The following is a 14,922-nucleotide window of genomic DNA, read 5'->3' as shown; positions in this document are numbered from 1 at the left end:
GAGAGAGAGAGAGAGAGAGAGAGAGAGAGAGAGAGAGAGAGAGAGAGAGAGAGAGAGAGAGAGAGAGAGAGAGAGAGAGAGAGAGAGAGAGAGAATGCATGCGAGGCTGAGTTTAAATAAGAAGGGTGCCAGAGACCAGGGGGGATTCTCTTCTGTAGTGTAGCTGGGAACTGTAGAGTTGTCTTACCCCAGAGTTCAGACATGCTGGTTAACCCTGTGCTCTTTATGTCAGCACATGCTGACACCATCATCCAGAACCCTACAGAAACACACCCAGACACAATCTAGGTCATACACAAATACTTGGGAGTATACACTTGATGTCTTGCGTCAGAGGTTGCACATGATATGTGGGTGAAAATACTGTGGGGTGCTGATTGTCAGAATGTTTTGTAGATACACTGCAGGACGATAAAGGTGTCCAAATACACAAGCCACAGGAAGGTTGAGGACTAGACTCTTAAAGGCTCAGTGCAGCCAAAAATGTGATTTTCCTGTGTTTTATATTTCCACACTATGTTGGAATAATGCTGTGAAATTGTGAAAATTATGATAATGCCCTTTTAGTGTAAGCACTGTTTGAAAAGACCACCTGAAATTTCAGCCTGCTTTGGTGGGATGGAGTTTTGGCCTGCCTGGTGACATCACCTGGTGGTAAATTAGTTAATAGACCAATAAGAAAGAGTTCCAAACCCCTCTGCCGATAACAGCTAGTTTTCTGTTTTCCCCTCCCCACTCAGACCACTCCCAGACAGTCCTATTATTGTTTGAGAAATTGCTCTTTGCTAAGAAGTAATTTTAGTTTCTTTTTGACCATTTTAATTTAAAACAATCACAGTAAGGTACTTTATTGTTACCCATAAATGATTTGATATTGAGATAAAAACGGCTGCATTGGACCTTTAAGGCAGGACAGTCTTCCCACAAGGCACTTAAAGTGGGAAGATCACGATGGCAGACACAGACCAGACAACTGGTGATTGGGGTGAATAGAATCCTGACTGTGAGGTTTGTTATGAAAACACCAACATTGAAATACAATTAATTAAACCTCTGTGTTGAAACCAAAGATAGCTAGCTGACTTTAAAAAGATCCAGACTCTCATATTATTGCTGGTGAAAATCATCAACCCCTCCTCCATCCTCCAGTTCCTCTTATCCAATCCCTTTCCCCTCAGGAGTAAAATGGACGTCCTTTCTCTGAGCCCTGCAGCCTGTTGAGCCTGGCCAGCTGAGACGGAGAGGGGGGCACATCCTGGCGGTACGGGCCCTTGGGTGTGGCTGGGACAGGGATCGGGGCCTGGGGCAGGACTGGATCCTGGGGCAGGGTTGGAGTCGGGGCTGGGTGAATGTCATCGTAGCCGGTGTTGGTGACAGGGACCCCCTCCTGTGGCGGTGGTAGCCTCATCTTGGCCTCAGACTGCTCCCTGCGTCTCTGCTCCTGCCTCAGCAGCTCCTGGGTCTCCAGCAGGACGCGGGCGTTGAAGCCGCTGGCCCCGGCGTGCAGGTAGCCGTTCCTGGAGCCCTGGTAGCTGGAGTAGCGCGGGTTCTCCTTGGCCGTCTGGAAGACCTCGCCCGGCGGGTAGGCTTTGTCACACGACTCCTGGGACACTGTGCTGGGGGTCTTACGAGGTTGCCTAGAGGACACAATAACAACATAGTCTCATGCGCTAAATGTGGTTGTATAGGATTATTTTTTTTGTAAACGTTGCATAATGCACCAGAAACACAAAAGGAGAAATTATGCAAAAGTGAGATGGAGATCTGCCAAGGTCTTCTTTCTGTATGATGACATTGAATCAGGATACATGAAGACATAAAGACAGGATACATGAAGGCATAAAGACAGGATAAATGAAGGCATAAAGACAGGATAAATGAAGGCATAAAGACAGGATACATGAAGGCATAAAGACAGGATAAATGAAGGCATAAAGACAGGATACATGAAGGCATAAAGACAGGACACATGAAGGCATAAAGACAGAATACATGAAGACAAAGACAGGACACATGAAGACATAAAGACAGGGTACATGAAGACAAAGACAGGATACATGAAGACAAAGACAGGATACATGAAGACATAAAGACAGGATACATGAAGACAAAGACAGGATACATGAAGACATAAAGACAGGGTACATGAAGACAAAGACAGCATACATGAAGACAAAGACAGGATACATGAAGACATAAAGACATGATACATGAAGACAAAGACAGGATACATGAAGACAAAGACAGGATACATGAAGACATAAAGACAGGATACATTAAGACAAAGACAGGATACATGAAGACAAAGACAGGATACATGAAGACATAAAGACAGGGTACATGAAGACAAAGACAGGATACATGAAGACAAAGACAGCATACATGAAGACAAAGACAGGATACATGAAGACATAAAGACAGGATACATGAAGACATAAAGACAGGATACATAAAGAAACATAAAGAGAGTGAAGGGGAACAAATGGAGGGTGGTTAACGCCAGCGGCACCATTATTTCCACGGGTGTAAACACACACAAACGTTAAAACCTCCACACAAAACTGCAGCTTTCATCCATTTATCTCCTTTTAGAGATGGGCACATTTACCACAGACACAGTAATGGCAGCCCTCTCTGCTGCGTGATCCGCCTCAGTCGAGCCGTCTTCTGCCAGCCTATGACTGACTTGATGCATGCAACCCCCCCACACAGGCAGGCACACACACAAACGCATTGAAGCGCACACACACACACACACACACACACACACACAACCCCTTAAATTGTGTCTAAAAGCCATCATTGGGAGATGTGTCCTCTTTGGCTAACGTGTGTGCCTGGCCCCCTTCTCAATTATTAGGATCCATTAAGGAAGCGATGTGATGGAAGACGTGTGACAGTGGCTGAATCCCAAATGGCACCTCATTCCCTATATAGTGCACTACTTTTGACCAGGGCCCATAGGGCGCTGGTCAAAAGTTGTGCACTATGTAGGGAATAAGGTGCCATTTGGGACAGAGAGAGACAGTCTTCCTTTACTGTACGTTTGGGTGCAAAGAGAGAGAGAGAGATCCCATTCACACCTCACTGACCTCACACATTTTAAAAGGGTTTAGAGTTCACATCACACAGAACAGAACAGGGCTGGAACAGGGAGCTGGAGCAGGGAGCTGGGGGTCATGGCATGACATACTTTCAGACTAGTGACAGGCAGCTCACAGTCCTGACTGGCTGATTCCCAAATGGCACCCTATTCCCTACACAGTGCACTGCCTTTGACCAGGGCCCATTGTGCTCTGTAGGGAATAGGGTGCAATTTGAGACCGAGCCCATGGATGCCTGACCTGTTCCTTATCTCTAGAACTGTATGGTGGTGAGGCGAGAGTGAGGTCTACTGTACGTATAAGCTGCTATTTAAAAACTGTACAAAGCAGTCAGCCCTATTTTAGCCTGCCAACCGTGGACCCTATAGAAGGCCAGCGAAGCCAGAGTTTTTGCACTCTTCAACTGTAGCTCATGACACACATGGCTCAGTGACTGTTTGCTGTGGTTAGTAAAATAAAATGGCTGATAACAAGATATTTATCAGGATAGGGGATGTGAAAAAGGAACATTTGCATGGAGCTGGTCTGGTCTGGTCTGCTATTGATATGACCTGAGTTCTTCATGGAGCTGTTTTAAATAAAACGTCCATATGATACCACATAATACAGCCACAGAGACTTGGGTCGCGCATCTGCATTCGTTTTGGACAATGACAACAGCAGAAAAATAAGATCGTAATAATTCTCTATCCCTCCCCCTCTATCCTTCTGTCCATCCCTCCATCCCTCCATCCCCCCCCCTCTCCCTCCATCTGTCCTTCTCTTGGTCTGATTTTAACGGTGTATCCCCTTGTAAATGAGCCATTGCGAATGGTGGCCTCTGTGCTCTCGTCTGGCTGAGGACAGGGGATGAGCTGAAACACATGCCAGTACTCAGACACTGTGGATCTTTGTGTGTGTATGTGTTTGTGTGTCTGTGTGTGTGTGTTTGTGTGTGTGTGAATCAAAGCCAAGGCAGATGTGGGGACACACTGTAGAGAGAGTCTTACCACATGCTCAGACTCTTAGAAGGAGAGAGAAAAAGAGAGTGAGTACTCTGGATCTGGACTCAACAACAGCCACAGCTCACGTGGGAGGTGTTTGTTTAGAACCTTGTGATGCTTCATTTAGAACTTAGTGACTTGTAGTTCCAACATGGGTTGTAGTGCTGATGATGTAGAAGGGGGGGTTCATATGGGGGAAAATACAATCAAGAGGAAAGAATCTGTATGGGAAATAGTTTCACAGTGATATTGAACTCTGTATCTCCTACTCTTCTCCAATAAATGTAATTAAAAGCATTCTTTACTTACAGTGAGGGGAGGGTATCAAAGCAAAAGATACGTTATTATGAAATACGTTGGTTAAATTTAGAAGGACAGAATTTAACAAACACATTCAGGAAGTTGGCTTCAAGAGAAATCTGGGGCTGGCTGCTATGTCTGTGTTTCTGCAGCTGGTACAGATCAGGGTTGATCAAAATGGAAACACACTCACACATGCAGGCATGTACACACACACACACACACACACACACACACACACACACACACACACACACACACACACACACACACACACACACACACACACACACACACACACACACACACACACACACACACACACACACACACACACACACACAGTGAGGGAGAGAGATAAACACTGAAAAACATGTACCTTGTCCCTGCAATGCCAGAGGCCCATGGGTATATTGTACAAACAAATTATATAAAAACTTGGAACAATGTTTTACTTGTCTTTCATGAGGAATGTGAGTGTGCATGTGTGTGTGTGTGTGTGTTTGGCAGGTACAAACTGGCCACTGAACGAAGCTTATCCCACCTGCTACTTACGCCAGCTAAGCACCCTTCTGACTGGCTATCAGCCCCCATCTCTCCTCCCTCACCCTGTCTGGCCTAACTAATCCTGTTCCAATAACAAGAGTTCATTAGAGAAACGTCCGACCCTCCGATCCTCACATCCCAGACCACCATTAAGCCTATCAGTAATCAGATAGCATGGATTCTCAGGAGGGTTTTGGGAAGAGTGGGTTTTTGGGAATGGCCTCTTGGTTGTATGGATGACTGCCCTCGCTTCCCGTTTTAAAGTCATTACACAGGGAAGAGGAGAGGGGATTGTGGGTATTATGGGTCCTGAGTAAGACTTGAGTTCCTAATGAGGATCCGTGTGTGTCCTGACGTTTGCTCTGACTTTCCTATTTAGGGTCAAAGGGCATGCTACACTGAGCTGACCCTGGCTGAAAGAGGCTATGAGATTATAGGAGGAATGCTTATCAAAGGACATGGTCCGATGATCTTCCTCAGGAGAGAAGGACTTTCCCTAGAGAAACCATTTTAAATGCAGGTATGGGGAAAGCAATAGTCACATTAAAAACAATTTCTCTGTGTTGTAAAATAACTATGAAAGAAATATATGGATTGGTCAATGTAGGTATGGGGAAAAGTGATAGCAAACGAATCCCACCGCTGCAACCAAAGCCAAATAACATTTCTGTTTTAAACAACTATGAAGGAAATGTATGGATTGGTCAACATGCCATTGCACATATTGATTGGTGCGTTTGTGTGTGGACCACAAATCCATAGCCATAGACAGGGACACGTTTTAATCAATCCAAGAGTGACCGCCTAAGACCGCCATCTAAGACCGTAGCAGTGTGTTTAAATGAGTGTTGTTTGTGCAGACCCCTGCTTCCTTCTACTGGTTCTAGAACTCAATGTCTCTAGAGACTAACATAACAGTTTTTTTCTGGCCAATGAAATCAGAATTCCTGAATGTAAGACCACACACACACACACATAATGGCCTGGTCTGTCATTGTTTAAACTGAGCCGTGTAGCAATTATCTAAAGAACACAATTTGATTCAGTGAAAGCTATATAAATCAGCTTCACTTTTTACATCCTCCATGTTTGAAAAAGATTCCATGATACAACCACTAACTTTGGCTTATTCTTCAGCACAATGAGGAGTGAGGGAAGAATACAAAAGTTGATATGAGGAAAATGGGAATAAATCTACTCAAAATAGCAGTCAGTCAAACTGTATCAGTAGTTGCCTTCAGTTAAGATTAGCTTTTTTCTTTAAGTATGTAAAGCTTAAGATGACGAGGAAGCTTTCCATCACACCAGCGTCCCTCCGTCCGTTGGCTATTAGATTTGCATTGACTGAGAGTGATTAGAGAAGTGCGTGTGAGTGCGTGTGTGTGCGATTAAAGAGGGTAGGAAGCTTGATATTAAAGTCGTCACAGAGAGACAGCTGGGAAGGCAAACACTGATATTAAAGTGGGTCCGAGGGCTCCAGATCATCCCTGATACTGTAAGCTTTATTGACGTTTCTGACAAATGCAAAATAAATGAAAAAGAGATAAGTAATGCAGCTACTGCTCTGAATGCTGTGAAAGAGGATGGCGGAGGTTGCTAAGATAAACGTCTCTGAAAACCGTTATTTTTAAGGCACTGAAGGTGGTAGAAAGTTTTGATTTCCATGTGATGAACTTGTTTCCCTCTGGTCAACACTAAAGAGAAAGTAGAGCATTACCTGGGATTGTATTAAATGATTGCATTCAAAGAGTTTGCCCAAAATAATTTAACAGTCTAGAGATAACTTCAGTAAAGTGTGGATTTGAAATGTGTGACTGAGGGTATGATTAAAAGATGGAGATAGCAAGGGACATAGAAGACGAGAGAAGAGAAGAAATAAAGAAGAGAAAGGAGAGAGAGAGAGAGAGAGAGAGAGAGAGAGATGACAGAGAGAGAGAGAGATGACAGAGAGAGAGAGAGAGATGACAGAGAGAGAGAGAGAGAGAGAGAGAGAGAGAGATGACAGAGAGAGAGAGAGAGATGACAGAGAGAGAGAGAGATGACAGAGAGAGAGAGAGAGAGAGAGAGAGAGAGAGAGAGAGAGAGAGAGAGAGAGAGAGAGAGAGAGAGAGAGAGAGAGAGAGAGAGAGAAAGAGAAAGAAATAAAGAAAGAAAGAAAGAAAGAAAGAAAGAGAGAGAGGGAGAGAGGGAGAGAGAGAGAGAGAGAGAGAGAGAGAGAGATAGCGATAGTGTGTCTTACCGTGGTAGGGAGCTGTACTGTCTTTGGGCCTGTGTAAATGAGTCTCGTCTCTTGTCTTGTCTCGGTCTCTGCACCTGTGACTGCACAGACACAGATTGGTGTCCGGTCAGGGTATAGGTTCCCGAGTTAGCCTGAAACACACATCCCCGTAACACACAGCACATGTACACGTACACACACACACACACAATATATATATTTACAGCACATTTACACAATGATTTTGGATATTTTGACATTATACAAAGTGAAACCCTTAATAAAACCCTATAGAAAATGCATTGTGTAGTTCTATTAACAAGACCAGACGTTGATGGAAGGTGGGTTTCTCAAGAGCAAGAGGTTATTTGTTGGAGGATGTTAGTGGATGGTAGAAGGTGTTAATGAAGCAAACACATGCCCCTCTGACCCTGGCAAAGGCTCATACTGTCATTAGTCTAAACCACACATCCTTGACCCGGAGTGGAGAGCCATTATGGCACCACCATTACCTGTGGCCAATGTTGGCATGCTTCAGCTGGTAGCTGGTGACCTTGACTACCACTTCCTGATCCAAATGAGGAAGTGGCTCTGTGACTTTGTTGTGTGCAGTCATCAGAATGGTTGGTATGGTATAATCATCACACGCACTCGCAGACACATTACTAATGAGCTAGCTGATTAAAAACATGACAACCTAATTAGTAGTAGAGGCATGTAAGTGCTTGTACCTTTGGAGGATGTGTCAGAAGAAGCGTTGACTTGAGTATTTTTTTTTAGCCATTTATTTATTTATTTATCTATAAAAGGCTTTGAGGGATATGCGGCTGAGGGGGATATGCTGTCAGTACAGGTACTGTATCATCAAGAGAATATCTTTAAAATGTCTAATGTCGGCTGCAGATTTCCACGTTGACAGCTGGAATAACAGCCTAACAGGCTAATTACAGAAATCACACCAACCTCTCCCTAAGCCCTTGGGAATCGAACCCACAACCCTGGCGCTTGGCCATGCTCTCCCAATTGAGCTTCACAGGACCTATTACACATGTGTGAAATGAATTGAGCTCAATGTTTCAGGTTTCCCTGAAATTACACATCTCGCTCCACTCAAAAACACTTGAACACATAAACTCATATCAGATTAAGCGTAAGGGAAACATGAAATTATTTTATTGGGCCTAAAAGCGGAGGGTGAGAAAATAATTTGGCAAGCCGAAAGAAATACACTTTTTATCTCATTTCAATGGGGGATGGAGGATGGAATCCAGCCCAAGGCTTGACATTTCCTGTATTCAGGTTTCTTATTGTAGGGAGCTGAGGTCTAACCTTAGAAGAGAATGGCTTTGTCCCAAATGCCACCCTATTCCATATTTAGAGCACTACTTTTGACATGGGCCCATAAGGCTCTGGTCAAAAGTACTGCACTATGTAGGGAATATGGTGCCATTTGGGACTCAGTCGATGATGCCATGTTAGAGAAGAAGGCAAGAGGAATGGCTGGGAGACAGAATTAGTCCGAGTTATACCATTAGCCAGGAAGGAGAATCTGATTATTCACTGTTCTGCGGGAATACAATGCCATATAAAACATGACATTTGTCAAAATCTAATCAAAATATGTCCATGTTAGTTTTTTATTCAACAACAGGGAAAATAATGTCAATACTTCATGTTTTTCCCTCCATGTTGCTTATAGCCTAGCCTGTCAAGTCCATGGAGAAAAAATATACCACCTGTTAAAACACAAGAACATTCAGAGAGAGAGAGAGAGAGCGATTGAGACATAATTATGAAAATGATGTGCAGCTATCAAAAATAAAGAAACATGAAAACAGATGGAAAGAGAGGGGAGAGTCTTGGACCTCCGACCTCCCAAAAACACAGTCTAATAGTTATGATCATAGACTCACCCAACCCCATCTAGACTATCAAAGCAGGGTGAGGAGAGGGGTCAGTGCGTACATTTGGGCTTCTTCCAAAACACTGTCTTTCTCCCAAATAGCACCCTACTCACTACATACTTTTTTTTTTTTACATCCCTACATTTTTTCTAAAGTAGCGCATTATATATAGGGAATAGGGTGTCATTTGGGACGTTCCTACTGTTTACCCCATAGCATAGACCAGGGTTCTTCAATTCCAGTCCTGGAGGGCCGAAACACCTCTGTTTTTCATCCTCTCCTTCTAATCAGGGGCTAATTCAGACCTGGGACACCAGGTGAGTGCAATTAACTACCAGGTAGAAATAAAAAACCGAAGTGTTTCGGCCCTCCAGGACCAGAATTGATGAACCCTGGCATAGACAATGACTTTCAGAGCTCCGCTCAGCTCCACCTTACACAATCAGCCATATAGAACACATTTCCCTGCTAATGTACTTGACTTGTGCAGATAAAGACAGAGGTTGTATCCCAAATGGCATTCTATTCCCTATGTAGTGCACTACTTTTGACCAGGGCCCATAGGGCTAGACAGTATGAAAAGAGAAGGCAAGGCTAAGCCTGGGCCGGGACGGATAAAACCTCAGTTGGATAATGGATAATGACTCCACTCCCCCCTCTAAATTGTTTCACACGGATCCAATTCCTGTCAATTTATTAACAGCGGGGCTAGTTCATTTGCGGTGAGGAGGGGTGTGCCGCCCCAGGCTACACCTCTGTCCGCAGAGCGCTCCGTGTGGTCCACCACTTCCTCTACTCAGCCCAGAGAACTTAGAGAGCTCAGAGAACCGACACAAATGGGAAGTGGCTTTCTTTATCGCCACATCTCAGACTTAAAGTATCTCCATCGTATAGGAACTACAACAAAAACAGACCAGCCTGGTTATTAGGACCATATGCATGCATCCTCCTGAGAGGTTTAAAAGGCATTTAAGAGCTGGTAAAGAATTAGATATATAATTATGTGAGCTCATTCTGTATGTCTACATTTTACTGCTCCTAGCAGCAGTATGCTGTATGTACTGGAGAATAGGGGGGAATGTTATTACATAGAGAATAATGGAATTGCATAACCCAATGTTCCCCTTGAGTTCCCTCTCTCCCAGACACTCGCTCTCTCTCTGCACTATATCTTATCTCAGAACAGAAACACAATTTTGTATCTAAGGAACCACTGCAGTATGATAAAGACAAGGCCCTTGAATAGTAGTGTCTGTCTCTGTTATCTGTGAATAGCTATTATCATACAACCATACAACATAACCCCCTATATTGCTCCCTGTGGCTGTGGCTGTGCTTGGGTTCATGCAACATTTTAGCTGATGCAATGCCACATAACACAGTACAGAGTTGTATTATGATTATAAACCGTCTTACCCCTTACCCCTGGCCTCTACCAAGTCAAGTGACTGCACTTAAAAAGGGCTTATGCTTCACATGATTTCACGATAACAAGTTCAACACGCATACATGCTGTTTCTCCCTCCTGCATTGGCAAGAAATCTCCTGGATTCCCCTCAACTGTACTGCTTCTAAGGTGGCTGAGTTTGTAGCCTTGTAGGTTATGGGCGGATTGATTGTAATTCAAAGGAATTCACATAAATAAGGGTTTTAATAGGAGCCGGTGGTGTTTTTGATCCAAGCACCAGTATAATGGCAGAACACTCTTCTGTTCTGTGTGGTCATGGTCATGCTCAACAGGCTTCTCCATGGCTACGTCTCAAATGGCACCCTATTCACTATATGGGTCATTATAGGGCCCATAGGGCTCTGGTCAAAAGTAGTGCACTATATAGGGAATAGGGCGCCTTTTGGGACACAACCCATCTCTCCCACCCAACAACAAAGATAAATGCTATTGCTTAAGAACAGAGAGGCAGCCCTCATGGGGAAAATTCATGTGGTTTATTATGATGAACATCTGGAAATCCCCTCTCAGAAGGAATCTGCACCTTAGGCCTACGATGTGGGAGAGAGAGAAAACAAGAGGGCTAATTGTGCGAATTGGCTCAGGTTGTGTGACAGCCAGGCATGGGCTGTGCATTACCACCATTAATCTATTATAGAAGACAGGAGGAGTCAAGGTTCTGACCGGAACATTCTCGCTATAGAGCCTGAGGCAGGGTTCTGTGGAGAGAGAGAGAGAGAGAGAGATTGAATTGAATTGAATTGAGAGAGAGAGAGAGAGAGAGAGAGAGAGCAGAGCAGACCCACCTCAGTTCACTTTAACTCTCAGGAGAGAGCTGGGGCTAAACCCTCGCCGGTAACACAACATTAAAAACACACTAATTCTCCTCGCTCTGTCTCTCTTTCTGTTTGTCTTCCTCTCTGGCTGTCTGTCTCTGTCTAACTCATTCTCTGTCTCTCTCTGTATCTATCGCTCTCTCTCCCTCCCTATATACAGTGTATATCTCTCTCTCTCTCTCCCTCCCTATATACAGTGTATCTCTCTCTCCCTCCCTATATACAGTGTATATATCTCTCTCTCCCTCCCTATATACAGTGTATCTCTCTCTCTCTCTCTCCCTCCCTATATACAGTGTATATCTCTCTCTCTCTCCCTCCCTATATACAGTGTATATCTCTCTCTCTCTCTCTCTCCCTCCCTATATACAGTGTATATATCTCTCTCTCTCTCTCCCTCCCTATATACAGTGTATCTCTCTCTCTCTCTCTCTCTCTCTCTCTCTCTCTCTCTCCCTATATACAGTGTATATCTATCTATCTCTCTCACTCTCTCTGTCTTGCTAGTATGACTGGTATGAGAACATGCAAATCAGTGCCTGAAGCGACGATTGACTAGGGCTTATTTCAGTAAGCAACACAACCACAAAACAAACAGTTACATTCACAAGTTAACATAACACTCCAACAGTTTGTTTTACCAGGGCCAGGGGGAGAATGAGGGCGCTAAGGTGATTTCTAGATGTTTATGTCTGAATCTGAAGCCTATCGTTGATCAGGTCCTCATGTTGGTTTGGAGAGACAGAGAGATCATTTTTCCTTGGCCACAACACACACACACAACCAATTATATATTTATATGGAATATATATGGATATATGGAAATTGGTACTTTTCTCTTTATCATAAATAACTGATATTTTAACGTAATTTCAACCTTGAGTTTCATGTCCTTTCTTGTTGTCATTTTTTTGCCAGATTACACGGTTTCAATGGAATCCCTTTTCAAAGTTCAAATAATGTCTCTCCTACCATCTCTCTTAACCAGTTCTGTCAGTATGATTGTACATTATTATGAAAACGGCATATGAAAGAGTAACATGAATAAAGTAGGCCCCCATAACTCCTGGGACCGCCTATATCTTATTACAGAGGAACAGTGGGAGACTTTCAACAATGTAAACAATCAGGAACAATTAGGCTCTCCATGGCCTCTTTTCCTTAGACGCCTCTGGCTACATCCCAAATGGAACCCTATTACCTATATAATGCCCTACTTTTGACCAGAGCGCTGGTCAAAACTAGTACACTATCTCTGGTCAAAAGTAGTGCACTATATAGGGAATAGGGTGCCGTTTGGGATAGTAAAATGTCCCTACGCTTCACATACCAGTGAAGACAATGTGAAACGATTAAACAAAGCTACATGGCTTTGATAATTCAATAAGGCAAACACTGAGGCTAAGCTATGATTAATACAGACCATTTGACTTATTTTTTAACACTAAAGCTAAGCTATTATAAAGCTCTGGTAAATAGAGGCCGTTTGACTACTCTATGGGCATTATGGCATGTGTGACTGTTAAAAGTGAGCATGAGCAAACAGGCTTGTCTTGCTGGAGAGACAATGGTCAACTTAAAGCGTTAGACAACGAGTGCAATGCATATATGGCCGCAACAGTCATAGCAGTGCTCAGTCTCAAATCAACTTTATCACAAATTAGGGATGGTAAGACTAAAAATCTCTGGTGAGAATTGTTGCTCCTATGAGAGGAGAATGGAGGCCAAATATTTTAACCAGCAGGGTTCAATACATTGACCCGTAATTGAGGAAATTGTTCTATTCCACATGGTCATTAGCCTGTCATCTTTTCACAGGAAGTCAGAGCACAAGCCGCTATGTCTGTCTCAAACCATTACATGGCAAAGATACACAGCTATTTGACCTTTGACCTGGTGACTCAGTTCCCACCATGCTGGATCTGACAGGGTGTATTATTATGTCTGCACCCCAAATAGCGCCATATTCCTTTTATAGTGCACTACTTTTGACCAGGACCCATGGAACTCCATTTGGCCTCCATTTCTCCCATAGGGCTCTTGTCAAATGTAGTGCACTATAGGGAATAGGATGCCATTTGGGATGCACCCTCTGTGTTGTTAGATCAAGATAAAATCATGAATGACCTTTAACCCCTGGATGTAAACCACTGACGGACAAAGGAAACATTGTAAGAGCTTTTATCATTGTAATCAGTGTAAGAGCTAATAAAGCAACACATTAACATGCTGAATGTTGAAGAACATTTGATTTGTAAATGGCAAGGATGGCAGCATGAATAATGGTTTCTTATTATGAATAAGCACAACAATAATTGAACTGTTTTTTTCCAGCTGAAAAAACAGAGTTGGAAATCAAACTAACTACATTTCAGTAACTGACAGAAATGGAAACAGTTCTATTTTCACACACAGCAGGATAAATAAAAGATAAGCCATATATCTAAATAACCAAACGAATGACGTTGATTACATTTAGCCAATTAAAACCCAAATAAATCCCATTGCAGTATAAGATCAATCAAAGGGAGAGAAAAACAAGAAGAAATGTCCCTTTCAATCTAATTAAAAAGTATTCTTTAATTAACTCTGATGAAGAGGGAAATTAAGGAATTTTAAGATCTCTGTCAATTTGTCTCAACATTCTGGATATTCATTGTCACTGTAAACTCATCTTCTTTCATTTCATCATCCTCCCAATGTAGAGTATTTTTTTTAAAGTAATGGAAAGCTGAGAAAGATGGGAACTTTAATAATGAGTAATTACTTCCAGGTCGGAGGTCACAGCAAAGGATTAGAAGTAAAGTCCAGTAAAATGCCTGTTACGAGACGCCTAAGGAGAAGAAATGACTGAGGTTGTCCAGGATCAGTTTTGAGCATGTCCCAGTGTCAACCTGGTAAGGTTTACATCAGAGTAGGCAGACAGGCAGGCAGGCAGGCAGGTAGACTGGTAGACAGGTAGGTAGGTAGGTAAGCAGGCAGGCAGAGAAGAAGGGGTTGGGTTGTGTTGGGTTGGTTGGGTTAGTGTGGAGGTCCGTGCAGCGTTGGACTGGGGAGTTGGGTTAGGTTAGGCTGGTGGCAGGTTTGGGTTAAGTGGTTGAAGTTAGTGTGGAGGTCCGTGAAGCACTGGTAGTGGTTGGGGTTAATGCGCAGGTCCATACTGCAGGTTATTAAACACTCACCCAGGGCTGCTCGAAGCTGTATGTGCGCCGGCGGTCATCAGGGTCCTCCTCTCCTCTCGCCTGCTGGAACTCAACCCTCAGACGCCGTATCCGGTCATGGTTACTAGGCGCCAGTCGGTTGCTGCGGAACCAAAGAGGACACAGATAGTAAGAGAAGAAGAGGAGCAGTAACAGCATTATATCATGTTTTACAACGGTGTCACAAAGAGTGACACAGAGAACTGTACAGACATCATTATTATCCATATGTTAAGGGGATGAAAACAGATTCGACACATACACCGGATAGGTGCAGTGAAATGTCTTGTTTTACAGGGTCAGCCATAGTAGTATGGCACCACTGGAGCAAATTAGGGTTAAATGTCTTGCTCAAGGGCACATCGACAGACGTCTCACCTTGTC

At 43.5% G+C, this 14,922-nt stretch overlaps 1 protein-coding gene across 1 annotated transcript; it reads right to left on the bottom strand.

Annotated features, from left to right (window-relative positions):
* Nucleotides 1-838: 838 nt before the first annotated feature.
* On the bottom strand, nucleotides 839-14,641 carry LOC123486316 (partitioning defective 3 homolog; the record flags this gene model as incomplete). The annotated part of the gene is made up of 3 exons (XM_045217583.1): nucleotides 839-1,637; nucleotides 7,173-7,303; nucleotides 14,521-14,641. Coding segments are annotated over 3 exons (715 nt in total), but the record flags the coding sequence as incomplete, so codon positions are not given.
* Nucleotides 14,642-14,922: the final 281 nt, after the last annotated feature.

The sequence above is a fragment of the Coregonus clupeaformis genome, unplaced genomic scaffold (genome assembly GCF_020615455.1).
Source record: "Coregonus clupeaformis isolate EN_2021a unplaced genomic scaffold, ASM2061545v1 scaf1133, whole genome shotgun sequence".
Lineage (NCBI taxonomy): Eukaryota > Metazoa > Chordata > Actinopteri > Salmoniformes > Salmonidae > Coregonus > Coregonus clupeaformis.
Note: the sequence above shows the minus strand (reverse complement) of the source record. Positions and strands in the feature narration are given on the sequence as shown.